Consider the following 20,829-nt stretch of genomic DNA (forward strand, 5'->3'; position numbering starts at 1 on the left):
TGTTAGGAAACATGCTTCATCAACTAATTTAACAAAAGACTGAATGAATAACTTATTTCAATACATCGAATGCGAAATATAAATTCACACTACGAATTTCTACCATCTGGGGTTTTGATAGATGCCGGATTCCTACTTCTCTATCAACTGAGCCGGGGAATAAAATTCCATAGCTAAGCCGGATGACCACCTTCAGCTGCTAGTTTCATTCTTTGGTGGTGCTCTGTAACTTTATAATCTACAATTTCCTCAAACAATTGCGAATCCAGTACACAGTCTTCGCGTCCATACACGGCTGCTTGGACACTGGCCATGAGTTTAGCTATCTCACGGCCAGAGAACCCTTCTGTCTTACGTGCAGCCTCTCGGATCAGATCATCAGACACATCCTTTATCACAATCTTTTGAGGTTTCTTCTTGAGGAAAATGCCTGACTTGGAGCTTTTGCCTTCATCAGCAAGATATTTGTTCAAGTATAGCTTCAAAAGTTTGAATCGTTCCTCCTCTCCAGGAAGTGGGAACTCAATCACTTCATCCATCCTGTCAGTGATAGCGCTGTCAAGATCTCCTGGCCTGTTTGTGGCAAGTACTAGAACGATGTCTCTTGATTGGTCTCCAGTTCGGAAGAGCAATGCATTTAGAGCACTACGTTGAGCTTCGCTCATGTGTGTACTGTTTCTCCTGGCATGGGATCAAACAATTCACAAGAGGCTGAGCTTGTATATAATATATATGTATACGTATACACACACACATATGAGTGAAGATGACAGTAACCTCCAAAAATATAAACTAATGGAAGTTAACTCCCAAGTTTTGTCAAAGAAAAGTTTTAGACGAGAACAGTCTCTGTAACAATAAAATGTAGAACATAAATATAACCATTAACCAACGAAGGAAAAACTGAACTTACTCGCATAGGAAAGCATCTGCCTCGTCAATAAAAAGCAGTAGACCTTTTTTTGAATTTTTAGCCCAATCAAATATCTGATGAATCTTAGTAACAGCCTGTGCACCCAAGGGTGCAACATCTCCTCCAGTCATCATAGCATAATCCAAACCCTGCATTCAAAAGGATCAAAAACTGTCATCTTGAGAACTTCCAATTTTTTCAGAATAACTCCTATATATATATATATATATATATATATATATATGGGGAATTGTTATTGGCACTCCAAAAATCTCATTCTACACTCCAAACTTTCTATATTTGGAAGAAAAAATATACTTATGAGGAGTGTAGAATGAGATTTTTGGAGTGCTAGTAATTGGCAAGAACTTGGATCCTAGATCCTAGTATCAAGAAATTCAACTTCTAAAACAAAAACAAAAATTGATGAGAATAAACATCCCATTTTAACAGATAATAAACTGAACCTCCTAATTGTTCAACAAGTTCCATTCATTTGACCTACAAAGATCTCCCCACCAAAAAACTAATGGTCCCGATAAGTTGTCACTAAGACACAGGTGGAGTCCCCGCTAGGTAGTAGACCATATAAAAGGTTTGAGTAAGACAGAAATGAGCACGATGGTAAAGAGAAGTCTATGGATCAGTGTAATACCGATTTTCGAGCTATTTCTCTTGCAACCATGGTTTTACCAGTGCCAGGGGGGCCATAAAACATCATGTTGCGAAAGGGGGCCTGGTGAGCCTTAGTGTTTGCTGTAGCTCGAGCAAGGTGCTCTATTCTGCTCTGCAACGAAGGATGGAGAATGATATTTGCAAGACCATTCTTACCTTGCGAAGATCCAGTACTGTAATTTAAAACTTTATTCTTTGCTAGAGAAAGCATCTCTGAACCTGGAAATCTTGCAATGGATGATTCTCGAATCAGAGATGGCTGCCCTAGCAGGCGGTTGACATATCCCCATATAACTCTAGAACCTTCTCTGTAAAAAATTAAGTTAAAAAGCAATTAGTTGGCACATCATTAAGCAATACAATCATCACTAAAATGGATGAAAGAACTTAATATCACAATTCCACTAAAAGCTCATCAGATCAATAAAGTAAAAGGCATTATGACCAACTTGACATCATAATAAAGAGAGACTAAAACTTATTATCTATCAACCTATGTAATGAATATCACATAAGTAGAAATACAGTAGCATGTTCGGAAGGTGCCAACTGTTTAGTTTGGTAGTGTACAACAAGAGGGGAGGTTATGGAAGTAGCGTACTGACTTATACACTAGGTCTTCAATACACCAAATAAAAAGGGTAGCACTTTCCATGCTATCCACTTTTTTACATTTTCAGTTTAAGTGGGGGAGGTTATGGAAGTAGCGTACTGACTTATACACTCTGTCCTCCCTTCAATATTAAACCCATTTGCATCCTAATAAAGTTGAAATATGCCAAGAAGAATAATAGGGCAACAAAATAAGATCGTGTACATAAGGAATTGTAACCTGAAGCATCCTTGTTTAAGAAACTCGAAATAGGTGAAATTGCAACGAAAAGAAGAGCATACAAACCTAGTTGTATAAACACCTGCAGCCACTGCTGTAGCACCCCCAACGGTCATAACCAACTTATTCCTATCAGTCAGCAAAGTTCTAATGCCCCCTGCAGATAGCAGATGAGAAACAGTTATATCATCAGCATTTCACAAAAATAAAAATAAAGAGATCAAACAAATATTCTGTTCCATTGACCTCAAGCTAAAATTGGCACTATTGCCATCCACCAGAGAAATTAAAAGAGACAAGATTTTACTCACCCCTTAACCACCCACATTTTAAAATCCAGTAACCCTAACCCTACATAACCAGGGGCAGTAACCCAGCAAAGGGGATATTGGGAACAACTTTGGCCAGTGACAATCGCACCATTCACGGACAGTTATGCCAAAAAACATAAAGAAATAATAAAAGGAATCTGATTGGACAGAAAGAACCCAGGAGCATCTGTCTTATACAATAGTTGCTTATTCATGTATGTACTATGAGTATCAATATTTCTTCTTATAACTTAAAAGCATCTACTCAGTTCTGGATACCTTCAATGTGACTAAAAGTTGTATTGATTGCAGCAAGCCATTTTTCTTTTTCACCATTCATCTGATCTAGAAGCATATTCCTGTTAAGTTCTGCATTCAGTTTTGCTTCATGGGCCCGACCTTTAGCGTTTGCAATGGCTTCTGCTTCTATGTTTTTTAGTTCTAATTCATGTTTCTCTCTTTCAGTTTGGCGCTGCTGCTCTTGCTTCTGTGCCTCAGTAGCAAGTCTTGCTCTCTCTTTTCGGATATTTGACTCCTCTTGCATCCTAAGCATTTCAGCATTATTCTGCCTCTGCTTTTCATGATCCATCTGCAGTCAAATAAACAATAAAATGTTAGACTTGACCAAGGTTTCACTAATCCAGGATTTAGAGTGCATTAAAACTTGAGGCACATACAAACTCTAAGTCCTATTTAACATAGAGGTTGTTTGGTATCCTTCTTGGATCCAACTTTTTGTTTTTCAAGACAAGAAATTGGATCCAAGAAGAAAATCAAACAGGCCCATAACTTTTTTAGAAAAAGAACACATAATTTATTCTACTGCTTGCACCTTCATTCTATTCCTCGCATGTTCATCTTCCATACGAAGCATTTGAGCCTTTGCCTGTGCTTCTTGTTGCAGTATATTTAGTTGTTCCTCAGCCATGTTCTTACTCCTTTCCTGTCATCAAAAGATTTACACAGTATAAGTTAAAATGTATTAAGGCAGATAAAAGAGAACAAAACAAATCTGCAATTTGCTAAACCTAGATGCCACAAACCTAGACCATTATCTGTTTCGCTACTGACAAAAAAAAGAACCTAACCCATGCCATAAAAAAGTAAATGACCAGGAAACAAAATTAAACGTCATTAAAGCACATTCGAAGAAAATGCCTCATGTATGCAAAGCATTTTCCGTGAAACTCTGCACAGTGAGAATACCAAATAAACTTTATTAGAAAGAAAAAAAAATTGTGATAAGGCAGTTTGGAAAAGAAAATTGTAGGTGCCAAACGATTGAGATGAGTCGCTTCATTTGTTTGACGAGTGGACTGTAGAAAACCACATTTTACAAATGACTGCTGTTTTAACATGGATTGTAAATTTGTAACTTACAAGATCATTTTGAGCCTGTATTGCTTCAAAATGAGCCTTCTCCGCTTCCAACTCAGTGAGGCGACTTTTTTCCTGGCTCCTCATCAGACTAAAAACCTGGAAAACAATACCAGTTGACCAAATTAACACCTTTAATTCAGTTGCATTGAAACCTCAGCATAATAAAAGAAGAAAACACATTTCAATTAATATGCTTCAAGCCACTTCGGTTCCCACAATAACAAAGGTCGGTACTTAAGTTTAAACCGGGGCAGGCAGCAAAACCGCAGGCATAGTAATATCGAAGCACATAGAAATAAAATTCAGTCCTTTTAAATTTCTATTCAAACGCATCCTCAAAACATTCGAAATGAAAGTATCGGAACAAAATTAAAGGAATAATCGGGACTAAAGAACTCCGATTCTCGTGCCTCATTTCCAACCTTAAAGATGCAATCAATCTCTAAGACTAAAAAGAAACAAAAATTTGAAGTTTTCTACAATTTTCCAATTTTTTCTACGGAAAAAAAACCACTAACAAAGAAAGAAATAACAAATTAAGAACACAAAAACGACCTGCTTGGATAATTTAGACGAATTGATTTCGCGGAGAGCTTTGGCACCTCGTTCGAGAGCCTCGGGATCGAACCCCGACCCTCTGGGCTCTTCAGCTTGCGGTTCCGATTTCGCATTGGGGCTCTGGTCCGCAGGAGCGGCAGAAGGCGGAGGAGGAGAAGGAGAAGAGTACGAGAACGGATTAAATCGGAAGGGAGAGTCGGCGTAGGCGCGGCTGGAGAGCGCGGGCATGGAGACAGCCGCGACTGCCATTGCTATGCATGAAGATAGCTTCGAGGCAGCAACCATGGCTAAAGGTTGGAGATTTGATCGGTTTTTCTTCAAGGTCGAGAATTCATGGGCGCTTATAAACTGAAAATTCTCAGATTTTCTGTGGGAGCTTAAACCCTGAGCAATCTAGGGTTTAAACGGGAAGATTGGAAGGGAAGGGAAGCTCGTCGCTTCCAGGAGCTTAAGCCCTGACCAATCAAGCGATCTGCAAAAGAGGGCCCAATTTGGGAAAATATGACGTGGGAAACAATGTTAGAGACTTCTAGGCCCAATTTTTCTCAATTAAGGCACTGTGGGTAAAATTTAAATAAAAAAATATATAAGATAACTACATTAAATTTATCTAAACTCTAAACTCCAAAGAAGAGAATTTGAAATTTAGTACAAAGGATGGACCACACTATTGTAGCCAATTTGGTTAAATCAGTGTTTGTTAAATACAACTCATTAACATGACAGGAATGTAAGATAGAAAATTTTGTGTGTCTGAAACGTGTGATTGAGTGGTTGGGAACGTTTATCATGTATCTCATGATCATGATCCATCTCTTTCATTGTTCCAAAAAAGATAAATGTTACGGTTATTGACAAGAAGCTGTCACTTTATGTGTCTGCTATCATGGTGCAACAATCATACTAAATACTCACTTCATAAACATGTAGTATATTTTCAATTATGGTGCAACAATTATACTGAATACTCACTCTATAGACACACAGTAGATTTTCAATCACATATAAACGTACGTCGGTAACAGGGATTATATTGTAAAAATATACCAATGTAATCAGTCACATGTTGAAATGTTGTAGATTGTCAACCGTAACAATGAAGCCCAATATGCATCAATGGCCATGGATTCAACTGCGTGCCCGTCACGGCCATCTTTCTTTGGTTGGATACTTTAGTCCAGAATCGATCAGGTCAACTTTTTTTATTCCACCAAATTAAATAGGGATCACTATTTTTAATTATCATGATTTTGTTAACGCTGATGTAATTAAGCCAATATTCGTATCTTTGTTCCTCTTCAAAGTCACATCAGTTTGCATGGTTCGATTGCCGTATAGCTCAAGTTTTTGTACCATGCGGTATAAACACTGTTTGTAGTGCATATCTCATTTTCATATTAAAAACCACGATAATCTATCTTGTAGTTTAGTGTATAATCTTTACGTGTCTACAAATATTTACTGCAACTGCAACTGCAACTGTAGAAGCAAAGGGACATACAACCGCGTAGATTCTCTCCTCCTAAGAGCTACTTCAACTTTTAGAGTAAAACTCAAATTTTAGGTTCTAAATATCGCCAAATTTGCTCCAACTTTTGAGATAAATATGAGTTTTAATCTGAAACTCATTCATGAGGCAAATTTAGGCCAGAATCCCTGAGGTTCGTGGGTTGACCCACCATATATGGGTAATTTTTTTTAGTTTTATATTTATAAATTCATTAAATCTAACGGGTTAAGATCTAATATAATCAAATCTAACAGTAAAAAAAAAATCTAACGGTTCAAATTTAAATCCAACGGCTAAGGTAATTAAAACAAATTCTTGTGTTTCATATTCTTTCATAGTGTTCCACGAATTTCATGGTGTCAGTTTAGTAATTTTTCAATATTTATCGAAATCTAAATATTTTTAGGTTGAAAAAATATTCATAAAACTATATTAGGATAGTCTACATATTTTTTTTTTAAGTTATTTAAGAAAAAAAATTATCCTAAATTCATTATTTACTAATTTCGGGCTAAAAATTTAACCCATAAAGGTTAGCAGAAAAATTGTCTCTGGGTTAAAAATTTTAGGTTTTAACCCAATGGTTGGAGATGGTCTAATGATGGAGAAAAACTTGTGTGGGGCTTGGTTTACCATTGTACTTTGCTGAGTGGCACTACAATCCAATTAAAACTCGCCACATAGCAACTATTAGAGAAAAACTTGTATGGGACTTGGCTTGCCACTAGACTTCGTTGAATGGCACTACAATCTACTTAAAACTCGCCACGTAGCAAGTCTTAAATATATTCTTTCATCATTCTTTTATATTTAAAATTTTTATAATTATGTTTTTAACTAATTAATATATTATATATATTAATGTTATGTTTCCTTTTTATTTCTTTCCCCCTATTTTTTTTCTTCCCAAATCCCCCCCCCCCGACTTTGTTTTGCCGTAGGTCTTAGGACTCCCTCCCCTTTCTTTCTTTCCCAGTTTCATTTCTTTCTTTCTTTAAAAAAAAAAAAAAAAGTTATGCACCCACTCCAAGTTTATCATGGAAAGCAACCAATAATTTGTAAGCTTTAGCGTCTGAATGCACCACCATTCTGATTTTCAGATCTTCTTGAAACTCCATTGCCTCAGCAGCAACCTATCAATTGAAAAAAAAAAATCAAAGATTAGACTAATATATTAATTAAAGACTCATAATAAAGAAGGTAACAAACATAGCAGATACCCTAATTCATATTATAAATATAAAAAATCCAAAAAACCTCACCCGAACCCAAAAACCCCCAATTAAAAGAAAAGAAAATAACCCTAATACATCTATATATGTGGGTTATTCATGTCACATGATCAAAGTAACTATTGTATAAAGAAAGAAAAGAAACTTACAGATTCTTAGTTGCTTTCCATGATAAAATTGAGTGGGTGTAGAACTTTTTTTTTTTAAAAGAAAGAAAGAAACGAAACTGGGAAAGAAAGAAAGGGGAGAGAGTACTAAAACCTAAGATCTACGGCAAAACAAAGTTGGCCGGGGGGGGAAGGGGGGGTGTGGTGTGGGGTGGATTTGGGAAGAAAAATTATAGGGGGAAAGAAATAAAAAAGGAAACATAACATTAATATATATAATATATTAATTAGTTAAAAAAATTATTATAAAATTTTTAAATATAAAAGAATGATATTTTATATAAAAGAATGATAAAAGAATATATTTAAGACTTGCCACGTGGCGAGTTTTGAGTGGATTGTAGTGTCACTTAACGAAATCCAGTGGCAAGCTAAGCCCCACACAAGTTTTTCTCCAACTATTAAATATAATCTTTTATCATTCTTTATAATAATTCTCATAATTATTTTTCTTACTAATTAATATACATCATAAGATCAATCTAATTGTTCATTTTTTTTTTCTTCTTCTCCTCTCTGTCATTTTTCTTCCCAAAATTTCCCCGTCATCTTCTTCCCTCACTGTTTCTTCTCTCTCTAAATACAAATTGTAGACTCAAATCAAATACCTTCAAAGCATGATGACAAAATATGCCCTTAGCTTCAAACATTTTACAATAGCAGGAAATGATATGGATTGAAGTATGAGAGATAAACTCAACTGTGTTTCCTCTTTTTTGACCTTCTTTGGTTGCTTATAGATAGTAACTCCTTCATTACTAACTTCTCTTAACCTTAATGTCAAGCAACTCATGTAGTCAATTTTAAAGAACTTGAATACTTTATTTGCTTTCCATTATAAAAGTGAAAACTCAAGGGAAAAAAAATTGCAGAGAACTGCAGTCAGATTCAAATTCCACATAATTAGTGCAACTTGAAACAAAAATTTACATGAGATAAATCAAAAGAGGGATGAGAGTAGGGAACCGATGCTCACACCAGATTTTGGAACGTGGATAAAGGCAGGCCAAACAAGGATTAAACTGGAGGGAGAGAAGTGGGAGAGAGAGAAGAAAGTGAAGACTCACGGCAAAACATAAACTCTTTAGATTGATCCTGCTATATTTGGGGTGCAGAACTTTTTTGGGCAGCATAACTTTCTTAAAAAAAAAATTGGGAAGAAAAAAAAAGGGAAAAAGAAGGAAAAAAAATGAATCATTAGATTGATCGTATGGTGTACATTAATTGGTAGAAAAAATAATTATGAGAATTTTACATATAAAAGAATGATAAAAGATTATATGTAAGACTTGCCACGTGTAGAGCTTTAAGTGAATTGTAGTGTCACTCAGCAAAGTCCAATGACAAACAAAGTCCCATACAAGTTTTTTTCCTAAGGATGGGGAATTCAAGCTGGACAATAGTAGTAAGGGAGAGGGATGAGATTGGGAAAGAGATAAGATTATTCCATATGTCCCTTCCATTTATAGATTTACCAGAAAATAAAAGGAATAGGCTTTTTTGCAAACGTAATATTCATAAACCAAATATACGGTACTTCATACACTGATCGAAAGCCACGACAATGGTTAATTTAGCTACATAAAACCAACTGGTTTTCTTTAATTACATATACATATCTGCATGCATCTGCTAATTTTCACAACTTTGTTTCTTGATGAACTTCATGGAAACGCTAGAAATCATAAACTTCAAGAGCCTGCCAGGTGGAAGAGAAGAGAAACAAAAAGTATTAGTATGCAGAAAAAACTAAACAGTCTGCGAACATTGTGAAGAACGCAAAATCGTTGAAACACTTGATGCAAGAATTTCACATCTAATGTGGGGTACTCTCATCGTGCTCGTTGTGTGATCTCTTGAGCTTAAGATGTGAGAGCATGTGTGGCTGTTAAGCCTAGCACGTGAATAAGATGTGAGGGCAAGTGCACAACTCGAGACCGAAAGGTTTGGTAAAATATTGAGTTCGGTTTCCTCGACTTTTCTATTGTCCCCACAAAAAAAGTTTTTGGGGGACCATGAAATGAAATGGAGGCAGTAGTAGATACACACAACCACCCATCTCAAAATGGTGATGCCCATCTTGCTCATGCTAACTGGAAACTACCAGCACTATTCTCTCATTAGATTCAAGAATCATGGTGTAACATCTCTGAATAGGGAGAGAAACTTCCACGTCCCTGTGTCAGTTCCGCTCTTCCTATCTCTCTCCTTACGTGATCCTCTCTTTGTGTCTTATATAACATACTGCATGAGGAGACAGATAGAAAGAGAGCATAGTGACGTGTTTTAATTAGCTGAATAACGCATGCAATAGTATAACAGCATCTAAATTCATTTCAGTACGGCATACCAAATTACCAATGAAGATGATTTGGTTAAGGATTACTAGTAAGCAAAATGCTTTAAACAAAAATATAAACAAAAGAAAGGGAACTAGTGAAGTACCTTTGCCATTCAAAGTCCAAAGAGAGAAAGACTTAGTATTATTCCCCTCTATAATCAGGAAACGGAACTCTGCCAGACTCAATGTGCTTGACATCCTCAATGAGGAGCTCATAGTGCCGCTTCACCTCCTCAGCAGACTTCCCACCGACCGCTCTGGCAACCTTCTGCCAGCGGTCGGGGGTGTCCTTGTCGTACAAAGCCAGGGCCTTTTCAAACTGTTTGTTTTGCTTAGGAGTCCACGAGGAGCTGAGTGAGTTGGAAGCCATCATAAGCACTTCTCCAAAAAAAAAAAAAACCTAAAAGCACTTCTTAAGAAAGGAAAGGAAGGGCTGTATTTTTCTCAGTCAAGGAAGACTGAGGTCAAGGAGTGGCTTGAGAAGAAAGATAAGCAAGTGAGCTCCTTATAAGCAGGAGGATAAGCACTAAAAAGGACTGGTGGGGTTAAGCCAGTTGGCCGAATATATCTTCAGAAAGGGCAAAATTTGAAGTGATACGTTCCCTTAAGAGCCACAAGATGAACATGCAAATGGTAGAAGAGAATCCAGTATGAAAGGGATGGCCCTTTATTTATTTATTTAGTTTTTTTATTTTCATTTACCCCAACTATATTCCTTGATCAATTACCACCAAGTTGGACCTCCTTTCTTGTTGCAATTACTCGTCTCAATTATGCAGTACTGGTAAATTTGCAGCAACGGAAAACACGTTTTGCGGTACTGGTAATTTTGGAGCAACTGAAAACACATAATTTATCAGTACTTGGTTGGCTGGCATAAACGGGAGAAACTTCCATTTAATCTGTTGTATATTCCTCTTTGTCTCTCTCTCTTATCAAATTTTCGTCACAAAACAGATATATACATATATATATATGTATGTATATGGGTATACAACATGCGATATGTAAGTTTTTCTTCCGTGCAAATACATGTTTCTTTTTCAATTTTTTTTATAAATTTTTATCGGTTTTTTTTAGCCTCAAATCAAAAGTCGGTATATGTTAAGGAGGATTTTTTTTGTTTGTTCCATATAGTACTTCAGCATTATCAGGGAAATGGGTTCTTCTTCTTAATGAAGTTGCTGGTAGCTTAAGCATCACTAACTAGTGGTGCCAAATTAAAGCTATATGTACGATGTATATATTCCAGCATTGCTTCCAAATTAGGATACAAGGAATGACCCTTTTGGGACAAGGTGCTTTTCATTGCTACACTGTTGATTTGGACATCAATTTGTTTGCCACAATTAAATGTTAATTACTGACTAATATGCTGTTAGGTACTGTCCCTAAACATGGAAGCTTGTGCAGAAAAAAAAAATGTCAACTTTACAGAATCACAAAGGTAAAATGTTGGTTGAATTGCTAGTTTTATTGATCCGACAGGGTCGATCAACAAAGTAAAGATTTGTTTCTGGTGATCTTAATAACTTCAGAAATAATGTTTGATCGAATTTCAAGTCCATCGTTTTTGTGTTTTACTCTTTTTCTAGCTTCGGAGGGACACCTTGTGACGTACTGACATTTGGGAAATTGAAAAAAATGTCATATACATCATGTTTTATGTTGTAGTTTAGGCTTAATTTTCACTTTTAAGCAACTGTTTTCCTTATGTGACGAGTCTTTTCTGCGTGATCTAAGGCTTCAGTAAGCCAGGGCGAACTGCCTTTCTGTGTTTTTACCTTATGTTCTCCATCATCATCCTATCTCTGAAAATGGGCAAGGCTGGATATTTGAGATTGTGTCAATATACAGGGTCCATATCTTCCCCTTTGGGGTTTAAGAATCCAAAACTTCGAAAATTCATGTACAAAATGGTAGTAAACAGCTGCTATACTTGGTACGTATAAAGATCCAATGCATGCTGACAGCAACTCAATATTTTAGGTCAATGTGCGTTCATTTGGACCACATTCGAATCTTAGATGATGATATTTCCTTTTCGAAAATGAATCCACACATCTTTTTTTATCCTCATGCATTCCTTGTTTATATCTAGCCTTTGAATCAAATAAAGTAAAGAAAAAAACTAACGAAAATAAACATGAGGCACAAGGAGAAAAATGTGTGCAAAAATCTTTTTCCTTTCTTTTTCAAGATGTATTTTTGTGCTTATTATCTTATTTTTCTTTTCTCTAGTAAACATATCTTTGGTGATGATCTTGATTCTTCCCATTCCACTTGCTATATATTATTCCAAACAAGATTTATATGGACTCATATTCTTGGACCAAATAAATCTATGGCCGCTTGGAATGTTTGGGATATTCTTGATATAAATTGCCAATTGGTTATTGCCCCCTTTTGCATGCAAGTGGCATTTATTTTAGGTCCATTGCTTAAAACTTAGAATCTGTGATTGTTTAATTTTGGCTTACAAAGCTGAGGCTAGGATTAAGAATCTTAGATTTCAACTCTCTCAACGAATCATTGATGTATTGCTGCACATTGTACATTTTGGCATTTTGACCATGTAAGCAACAACCAACAACTATGAAATATTCATCAAACAGAAGCTTGTTATATTTACATAGGTTGCTAGAGAAATGTTTGTGTTACTGTGAATTTAGACCGTACAAAAATTTATATAATCAATAATTCAAATTCATAGTTTGATAACATAATTAGCAGCGATCTGGGAAGCATAGGGAGATTTGAATAATTAGTTGATCAAGTCCCTCAAATTAAAATTAACCTCACAAAATTGCCACAAAGATCTAGATATTTTGTTGTTCCACTTGATATTCTTGAGGTCGGTTGATATATATGTATATGTATATGATTGATTGAGAGAGACTTTTGGAAAGTGGCGAGGGAATCTGTGCTCATATACTGCCACTTGTCCTTGCATTCAGAATTCAAATACATACATAATTAATCTTCATTTGCAGATTTGGAATCTTTATCACCTCATCTCAAGTCTACGTCCATCAAAAAGCAATATGCATGCCTAGGTATTCCTTTTTCTTTTACCCTTAGATTGTTGCATCTCCATCAGTTTCTTATGAGTGCTCTATGAATTTTCATGGTGGTTAACTAAATATGTTTAGTGAGTAGAATATATATATATATATATGTATGTATATATCTCCATAAACCCTAAAGTAGTCAATTTGATTTCTTTTTTTGCTTTAAGCTCTGCAGGTTGCTCCTGATTAGGCATCTTATGCTAAGCTAGCGTAAGCATGAGAATAAACAACTTTTAAGGGGATCAAATTACATAAAAATAATCCGCTAAGAATTTTTCCTGTGATTTTAGTTTAGCATTGGTTTCCTAATCATATCAGAAGATTCAATGAAGTATGTGTTAGCTGCTTAGCATATAATGTCCCATCATTTCCTCTTTGTGACGTGAGCCACACTATTTTTCCGTAAACTAAATTTTAATTGTAAATTCTACTCATGAGTTTAACGTGCATCGTACCTAAACTGCTAAACATATGTATCGTAGAGGCCTCTACAGTACATTTGTTTGGTACATCTACAATGAGCATGCCATGGTTCAGCATCCGCAAGTTTCGCTTGATGATCACATGTTCAATATACCAACTGATACAACTGTGTATGCATGACTGTAATAATGTGTATTGTTATGCTGCATACACGATACCATACAATATATATACATGTATCTAAGTCTGGGAATGCTATATATATCCAGTAGAGGCGATCAAAGAAGTTTATGGTTTGTCTAAATTGGCCAAGATACGATATGATTATTGTGTGGGTATATGTTGAGAGGCCTGACTTGATTGATCATCATGATGCAGCTCATACTGAAAACTAAGCCAAAAGCACTTTTAAGTGACTCCATAGTATCATAACTGCTTCTGCAATGGTACTATTGTTGAACCATGCATATCTTAGCTTTTGGAGTTGTTGATTTTGGTTCTGTGGTGAACTGAAATTTGCTTTCGTCGGGTGGCCTGCTTGCATGCATGTGTTGATTTGTGGAGCCATGAAATATTTACTACAAGATTGTCTGTCGAGTCGGTCGACAAGACAACCATATAGCAGGTGCAGGTACAGAGCTTTTTAAAAAGAGAAATTAGATTTTCTTTCTCCTTTTCTTATTTCATTGATTAAAATTTTTTTTTTTTTAATTTTTTATCAAATTTATTGAGTATTAATAACAACATTAATTATTTCAACAATAAAATATTTTTTATTTCTAAATATATTCATTTAGTGTTAAAAATGTTACAATTGGTATATTTATATTTATAGCTAAATTTTTTATCATATATTTTTATTTTTAGTTTGTACCAAATTTTAATTTGCAACCCTTTTTTAAGTTGTATATGACATACCCCAACTCGGAATGTCCACTATGACTCCAAATCGAGCTCTGCTGGCCAACACATGAAAGGTAACGAAGCCATAAAGTGTGATAGTGTATAAAATATGAATAAATAAAAACCTAAAAGTGCTTAAGTACACAAGTGCGCGGTGAGCGGTCCTATGATGGGTGATCCACTGGGAAGTTCTCGTGTGAGTTCCCAGAAACAAAACCGTGAGGGCGTGGTCGGGGCCCAAAGCGGACAATATCGTGTTACGGTGGTGGAGTGGGCTCGGGATGTGGTGGACCCCGAGCCGGGATGTGACAATTTGGTATAAGAGCCTAAGCCTGGCCGCGTGTGTGCCGACGAGTACGTCGGGCCCCTAAGAGGGGTGAATTGTAACATCCCACATCGCCCAGGGGAGTGGATCTTGTAAGCCTTACATGTATATTCTCATCCCTACCTAGCACGAGGCTTTTTGGGAGCTCACTGGCTTCGGGTTCGATGAGAACTCCGAAGTTAAGCGAGTAGCGCACGAGAGCAATCCCACGATGGGTGACCCACTAGGAAGTTCTCGTGTGAGTTCCCAGAAACAAAACCGTGAGGGCGTGGTCAGGGCCCAAAGCGGACAATATCGTGCTACGGTGGTGGAGCGGGCTCAGGATGTTGTGGACCCCGGGACGGGATGTGACAGTACCAATTTTCTTTTTGTACCCATATTTTTTAAAGTTTTATTTGTATTTGTACCCATATTTTTTATTTGTACCCATATATTAATTTCTTTTTGTGCCCATATTTTTTAAAGTTTTATTTGTAGTTGTACCCATATTTTTTTATTTATTTGTACCCATTTTTAATTTTGCTAAATGTACCCATGCTAATTATATGTATTTATTTTATGTTTCAAGATATATTAGTGGTTATTTTTTAAAATATGTTAATAATTATATGGGTACATTATTTTCTTGCTATAATTTTGTGAAGAACAATATTACTCTAATATTTATTTTTAAGTATTTATTATATTTTAAAAATATTATTTGAATTGTTTATTGTGGGACATCAAATACATAAATGTATGAATTAAATCTCTTAAATAATGTTAAGGATCTCGATTAAAATATTTAAACAAATAAAATTTCAGTCTAACAATTAGATTGATTAAGAACTTAAACCAAAATGATCCTTTATTAAATCTCAACCGCATGTTAGGGATAGTCCGTTTAGGGTTTTTATTTGCAAGCAATGCATGCCGGCCCTTTACGCCTAAGATGGGCTCGTATATTTTTCTCCACAAATTTTATTTTTCCTGATATAAATCTTCATAAAACTTTAAAACATGAACCCAAAATGATAACGTCATTTCTAGGCCTCACGAAGGCCCAAAACTATGCATGCTTCATTGTTTTAAACAAGTATTCGAGTTCTTGTTCAAACATTATGCTAATGACTAATGAGAGCGTATTTTATTTTAAACTAAAATCTTGAAAGGTAAGGTTGACCTCTGTCCTAAAGATAATTGTAGCAGATGTTGCTTAAGCTTTAAGCTGTTAGACTTTTGTAATCTCTCAAGAAAAACTAAACTACGCGGTAACTTTTGTTACAAGTAAACATTTTTTAAATTTGTCGACTTTTAAAACATTTTTGAAATTTGTCGACTTTTAAAACATTTGTGTAGCCTGTAACGTTACTGTAAATTGTAAATAAATTAATGAGGTTGGCTACAAACATAAACAAAAGAAAGTGAAAAGGCCACTAAGATGAAGAAGATTTATAAGCTTTTCAACGAAGCAGTTGGGTTAAAACTTAAAAGATGGTATTCACTTCACTGGAGTAGAACAATGACATGAGGTTTGCCTCTGGACAATTATTGCTCTAGCCAGAATAGAACATCAAAGTCATTGTAACAAAGAAAGAAAAGGTGAATGTTAAGGACACTCTCTCAAAGTGGAATTTTTTTGCACTTTATAGTTTAACGTTAATGTCTATGCTAATATTATAAAATATTACACAAAAAACATAAGGTGACAAAGAGTTTATGGAGAGTTTCACTTTTGAGAGAGTCTCATTTGCATTTCTCGGTAGAAATATATATGAAACAAGTGATTATGAGAAAATGTCAATTATGGCTAGCATGAGTATATGATTGGAAACTCATTTATGATCGGATATTCATTTATGAGGCAAAGGTTTTACGTGTCACGCTATTTGTGAGAAAATCGTATGTGTTAATGAATATATCTTCTTGTGTCTACAAATTACATGACGAGCAAGTGATGTAAACGCAAAACATTTATTCCTAATTATTCTATCTCTATGCATCCGATGTAGTAACGAGAGGTACATAAAAATGACGAGGATAGTCGTGTTCACGATGTTACATGCAAGTTCTTCCATATTGTTTCTCATATAAAACAAACACTAATGTCAATCACTATTTAGTGGTGACCCACCAGATTAAGAAGATTGGAAATATTTACCTATGATAAATATCTAGATGAGAATATTATTAGAAGACTTTTCATACAAGCCAGGCTCAAATGAGACTGAGTGATTAGAGCAACTCCAGCCCTCTCTAAGAGCCTGACCTAAAGCTTAAAAAAATAGACGAACACTCTAAAACCCCACTTCACCCCACAAAATAGACCGACCTAAAGTCCACCACAGTCTCTAGGCCGGCCCAAAATGGACTGAGTGAGGAACCGACCTATCTAACGTCAGCATGACGTCAGCCACAACTGATTCTTTTTTGCGACTGGCGCTTGGGATACACGAGCGCGTGGGCGTGCGTTCCAGACTTTAAAAAAAATGTCAGAATCTCACCATGGGCCACGTGTTCACTTTTGGGCTGTTGGATTTCAACCTTTTTGAAATCTAATGATCCAGATTAATTAACTTAATAAAAAAATTATAAAAATTTACAAAAAAAAATGTTTAAAAATACATAAAAGTTTGACCAATATATATATATATATAAAAATACCTAACCATCTTCTACAAAAATTGTACTTTCAGAAAATGATACGTGGCGTGACAAAATTTGTTAAAAATTATATCTGAAATCAAGAATTAATTTTTTATTTATTATTTTATAAAAAAAATTAATAATATTTTAATACGAACTGACTAGATTTTGGACCAGCTCATTTTTTAGAAATGAGGATACATTTTACCAATTACATTTTATTGTGGTCTATTACTATTCATTTGGATGAGAACTTCTTTGGTTCTTTTCTTTGAGTTGTGATGCGCATAGATATTTCTTAATAAGAACTAGGATTGACAACTGACTGTAACTAACAGTCTTCCACTGACTCTTCAAAATGTGATGGGCCATATATGTTTCTTGTACTTTTGAGTTTTTAATTCGACCCTACATGTCACCACTCACTTCACTTTTAGAGGTTGCTTATGCTTTTAGTCAAGCCACACACAAACCAAAAGCTAAGGCCGGAAGAAAACAAAATCAAAATAAATCTTGGAAAAGCCGAACTGATCAATTAGACAGAGGTCCCTCCCTCCCAAGGTTTTTGCAAATAAAGCTTTTCAGTTAAAATAGCATTTATAATTAATATAATTTATTACCTTAGTTCTTGATAATTAAAATTTATAAAATTAGTTCTTAAGTTAGTTTATTATCAATCATTTTAGTCATTTCGTGAAAATTTTTCGTTAAATACGAAAAAACAAATGAGAAAAATACCTTAATTTTTAAGTTATTTTGACCCATTGTTTATTTGGTTGAGAATATTTTTGTTGTATTGGTCCTTACCTAACAGAGATTTTTAATTGAATTACCAAATGATTGACGATGGATAAACTCAGGACCATGTTTAACAATTTCAAATCTCATGACCCAAAATGAAGAATTATGGGAATCTCAAATGAAAATTTTAGCTAAAATGCCATATAACTCCTATTCTTTCTGACTATGAAACATGTGCTACAAACCAAATCTTTCAATTGACCATCATAGAGAAAATTTTAGCTAAAATGCCATATAACTCCTATTCTTTATGAATATGAAACATGTGCTACAAACCAAATCTTTCAATTGACCATCATAGAGAAAATTTTAGCTAAAATGCCATATAACTCGATGAAATTGGGGTTCCACCATAAAACCAATTGGCAATATGGGGAGTAGCCCAAAATCATATAAGCACATAGCAAACCTTGTCCCTCACCGATGTGGGATAACTCTCAACACGCTCCCGCACATGTGGCGGATTTTCATAAACCCTAAATTAGTCAATTTGATTTCTTTTTTTGCTTTAAGCTCTGCAGGTTGCTCCTGATTAGGCATCTTATGCTAAGCTAGCGTAAGCATGAGAATAAACAACTTTTAAGGGGATCAAATTACATAAAAATAATCCGCTAAGAATTTTTCCTGTGATTTTAGTTTAGCATTGGTTTCCTAATCATATCAGAAGATTCGATGAAGTATGTGTTAGCTGCTTAGCATATAATGTCCCATCATTTCCTCTTTGTGACGTGAGCCACACTATTTTTCCGTAAACTAAATTTTAATTGTAAATTCTACTCATGAGTGTAACATGCATCGTACCTAAACTGCTAAACATATGTATCGTAGAGGCCTCTACCGTACATTTGTTTGGTAAATCTACAATGAGCATGCCATGGTTCAGCATCCGCAAGTTTCGCTTGATGATCACATGTTCAATATACCAACTGATACTACTGTGTATGCATGACTGTAATAATGTGTATTGTTATGCTGCATACACGATACCATACAATATATATACATGTATCTAAGTCTGGGAATGCTATATATATCCAGTAGAGGCGATCAAAGAAGTTTATGGTTTGTCTAAATTGGCCAAGATACGATATGATTATTGTGTGGGTATATGTTGAGAGGCCTGACTTGATTGATCATCATGATGCAACTCATACTGAAAACTAAGCCAAAAGCACTTTTAGTGACTCCATAGTTTCAGAACTGCTTCTGCAATGGTACTATTGTTGAACCATGCATATCTTCGCTTTCGGAGTTGTTGATTTTGGTTCTGTGGTGAACTGAAATTTGCTTTCGTCGGGTGGCCTGCTTGCATGCATGTGTTGATTTGTGGAGCCATGAAATATTTACTACAAGATTGTCTGTCGAGTCGGTCGACAAGACAACCATATAGCAGGTACAGGAGCTTTTTAAAAAGAGAAATTAGATTTTCGGATTTGGATCCTCTCCGGATCCCTGGGGATCCTGGGATCAAGACACAATGATCGCTCATCAAAGATCGTGCGGCCACAATTAAATACTTTTTATATTTTTAAAAGTAAAGCAATCTCGTTTTGGGTAAAAAAACATTTAATTGTGGCCGATCTTTGATGAATGATCTTTGTGTCTTGAACCCCGGATCCCAGGAAGGGGATCCGGAGAGGATCCAAATCCTAGATTTTCACTCCTCCTTTTCTTACTTCATTGATTAAAACTTGGGTAAATTACATTTTCATACCTCAGGTTTAGAGTCTATTTCAATTATTTACAACATATTCAAAACATTTCATTTTCATATCTTAAGTACTATTTTATTTCAAAATAATACCTTCGGAAAATGATAGTGGCATGACAAGATTTGTTAAAAATTATATCTGAAATTAAAAATTAATTTTGTATTTATTATTTTATAAAAAAATAATAATAATATTTTAATACGAACTAACTAGATTTTAGGTCAGCTCATTTTTTAAAAATGAAGATACATTTTATCAATTACTGTTTATTAAGATCTATTATTATTCATTTGGGTGAGTACTTCTTTAGTTCTTTTCTTTGAGTTGTGATGCGCATAGATATTTCTTAATAAGAACTAGGATTGACAACTGACCGTCACTAACAGTCTTCCACTGACTCTTCAAAATGTGATGGGCCATATTTGAGTTCACACTTCACTTTTAGAGGTTCCTTAGAGCAGATCCACCCCACACTTTTTTGCCCAGCACCCTGTCAAATTAGCAGCCCAGCACCCAGTCCACACCCTCCAGCCTGTGAAACAACCTGGCACCCAGCCCACGCCAGGCAGCAGGCCAGCCCAAAATGGACAGACCCAGAGGCCGGTCCGTTTCTTGGCGCGTGCACAACACGCGGTGGAGATGGCGAGTAGCCGACAGAGACTGCAGGCAGTGGGGCCCGCGGTGCAGGGCAAGTGGACTGAGTCTGTCAAAGGGCTACGTGGCCCTCCTCAGAGCCGTTGGATTTCCAACGGCGAGTTTTTGTAGGCCGTTGGATTTCCAACGGTAAAAAAAATTTAAATTGGACCGTCCGATCAAAGATCAACGGTCCAGATTAATTACAACATTAAAAATTATTAAAAATTAATTAAAAAATGTCAAAATTTTTTTTACAAATACAGAAAAATTGTAAAAAATTAATTTTTTTTTCTATAAATACATAACCCTCATCTTCCACCTTACACCATATTTCAATATTTTCTACACTTTCTACACTTTCTACATTTGAATAAAAATCCTATCCGAAATTAAAAATTTTTTTTTTATTATTTT

The 20,829-nt window shown here is 35.4% G+C and overlaps 2 protein-coding genes across 3 annotated transcripts; both read right to left on the reverse strand.

Annotated features, from left to right (window-relative positions):
• LOC103939213 (ATPase family AAA domain-containing protein 3) lies at positions 1–5,044 on the reverse strand. Its single transcript, XM_048575615.1, has 8 exons — positions 4,667–5,044; positions 4,112–4,207; positions 3,564–3,674; positions 3,011–3,320; positions 2,487–2,577; positions 1,569–1,896; positions 914–1,062; positions 1–681 (listed from the first exon to the last, which is right to left on the reverse strand). Exons 1-8 carry the CDS (start codon positions 4,952–4,954, stop codon positions 174–176), a joined length of 1,881 nt encoding a protein of 626 aa, XP_048431572.1. The 5' UTR covers positions 4,955–5,044; the 3' UTR covers positions 1–173.
• A 4,080-nt stretch (positions 5,045–9,124) lies between these two features.
• Positions 9,125–10,805, reverse strand: LOC103932815 (protein RADIALIS-like 3). Of its 2 annotated transcripts, none has more exons than XM_009342465.3 (2): positions 10,024–10,787; positions 9,125–9,277 (listed from the first exon to the last, which is right to left on the reverse strand). In XM_009342465.3, the coding sequence occupies exon 1, from the start codon at positions 10,290–10,292 to the stop codon at positions 10,062–10,064; it is 231 nt and encodes a 76-aa protein (XP_009340740.1). In that variant the 5' UTR covers positions 10,293–10,787; the 3' UTR covers positions 9,125–9,277; positions 10,024–10,061. The 2 variants fall into 2 exon arrangements, with proteins under 2 accessions (XP_009340740.1, XP_048431329.1); XM_048575372.1 differs by lacking the exon at positions 9,125–9,277 and adding an exon at positions 9,374–9,822 and having other exon boundaries at positions 10,024–10,805.
• Positions 10,806–20,829: the final 10,024 nt, after the last annotated feature.

Source organism: the organism of the source record quoted next, unplaced genomic scaffold (assembly GCF_019419815.1).
Source record: "Pyrus x bretschneideri cultivar Hongxiangsu unplaced genomic scaffold, Pyrus_bretschneideri_v1 Contig8, whole genome shotgun sequence".
NCBI classification, from domain to species: Eukaryota; Viridiplantae; Streptophyta; class Magnoliopsida; order Rosales; family Rosaceae; genus Pyrus; species Pyrus x bretschneideri.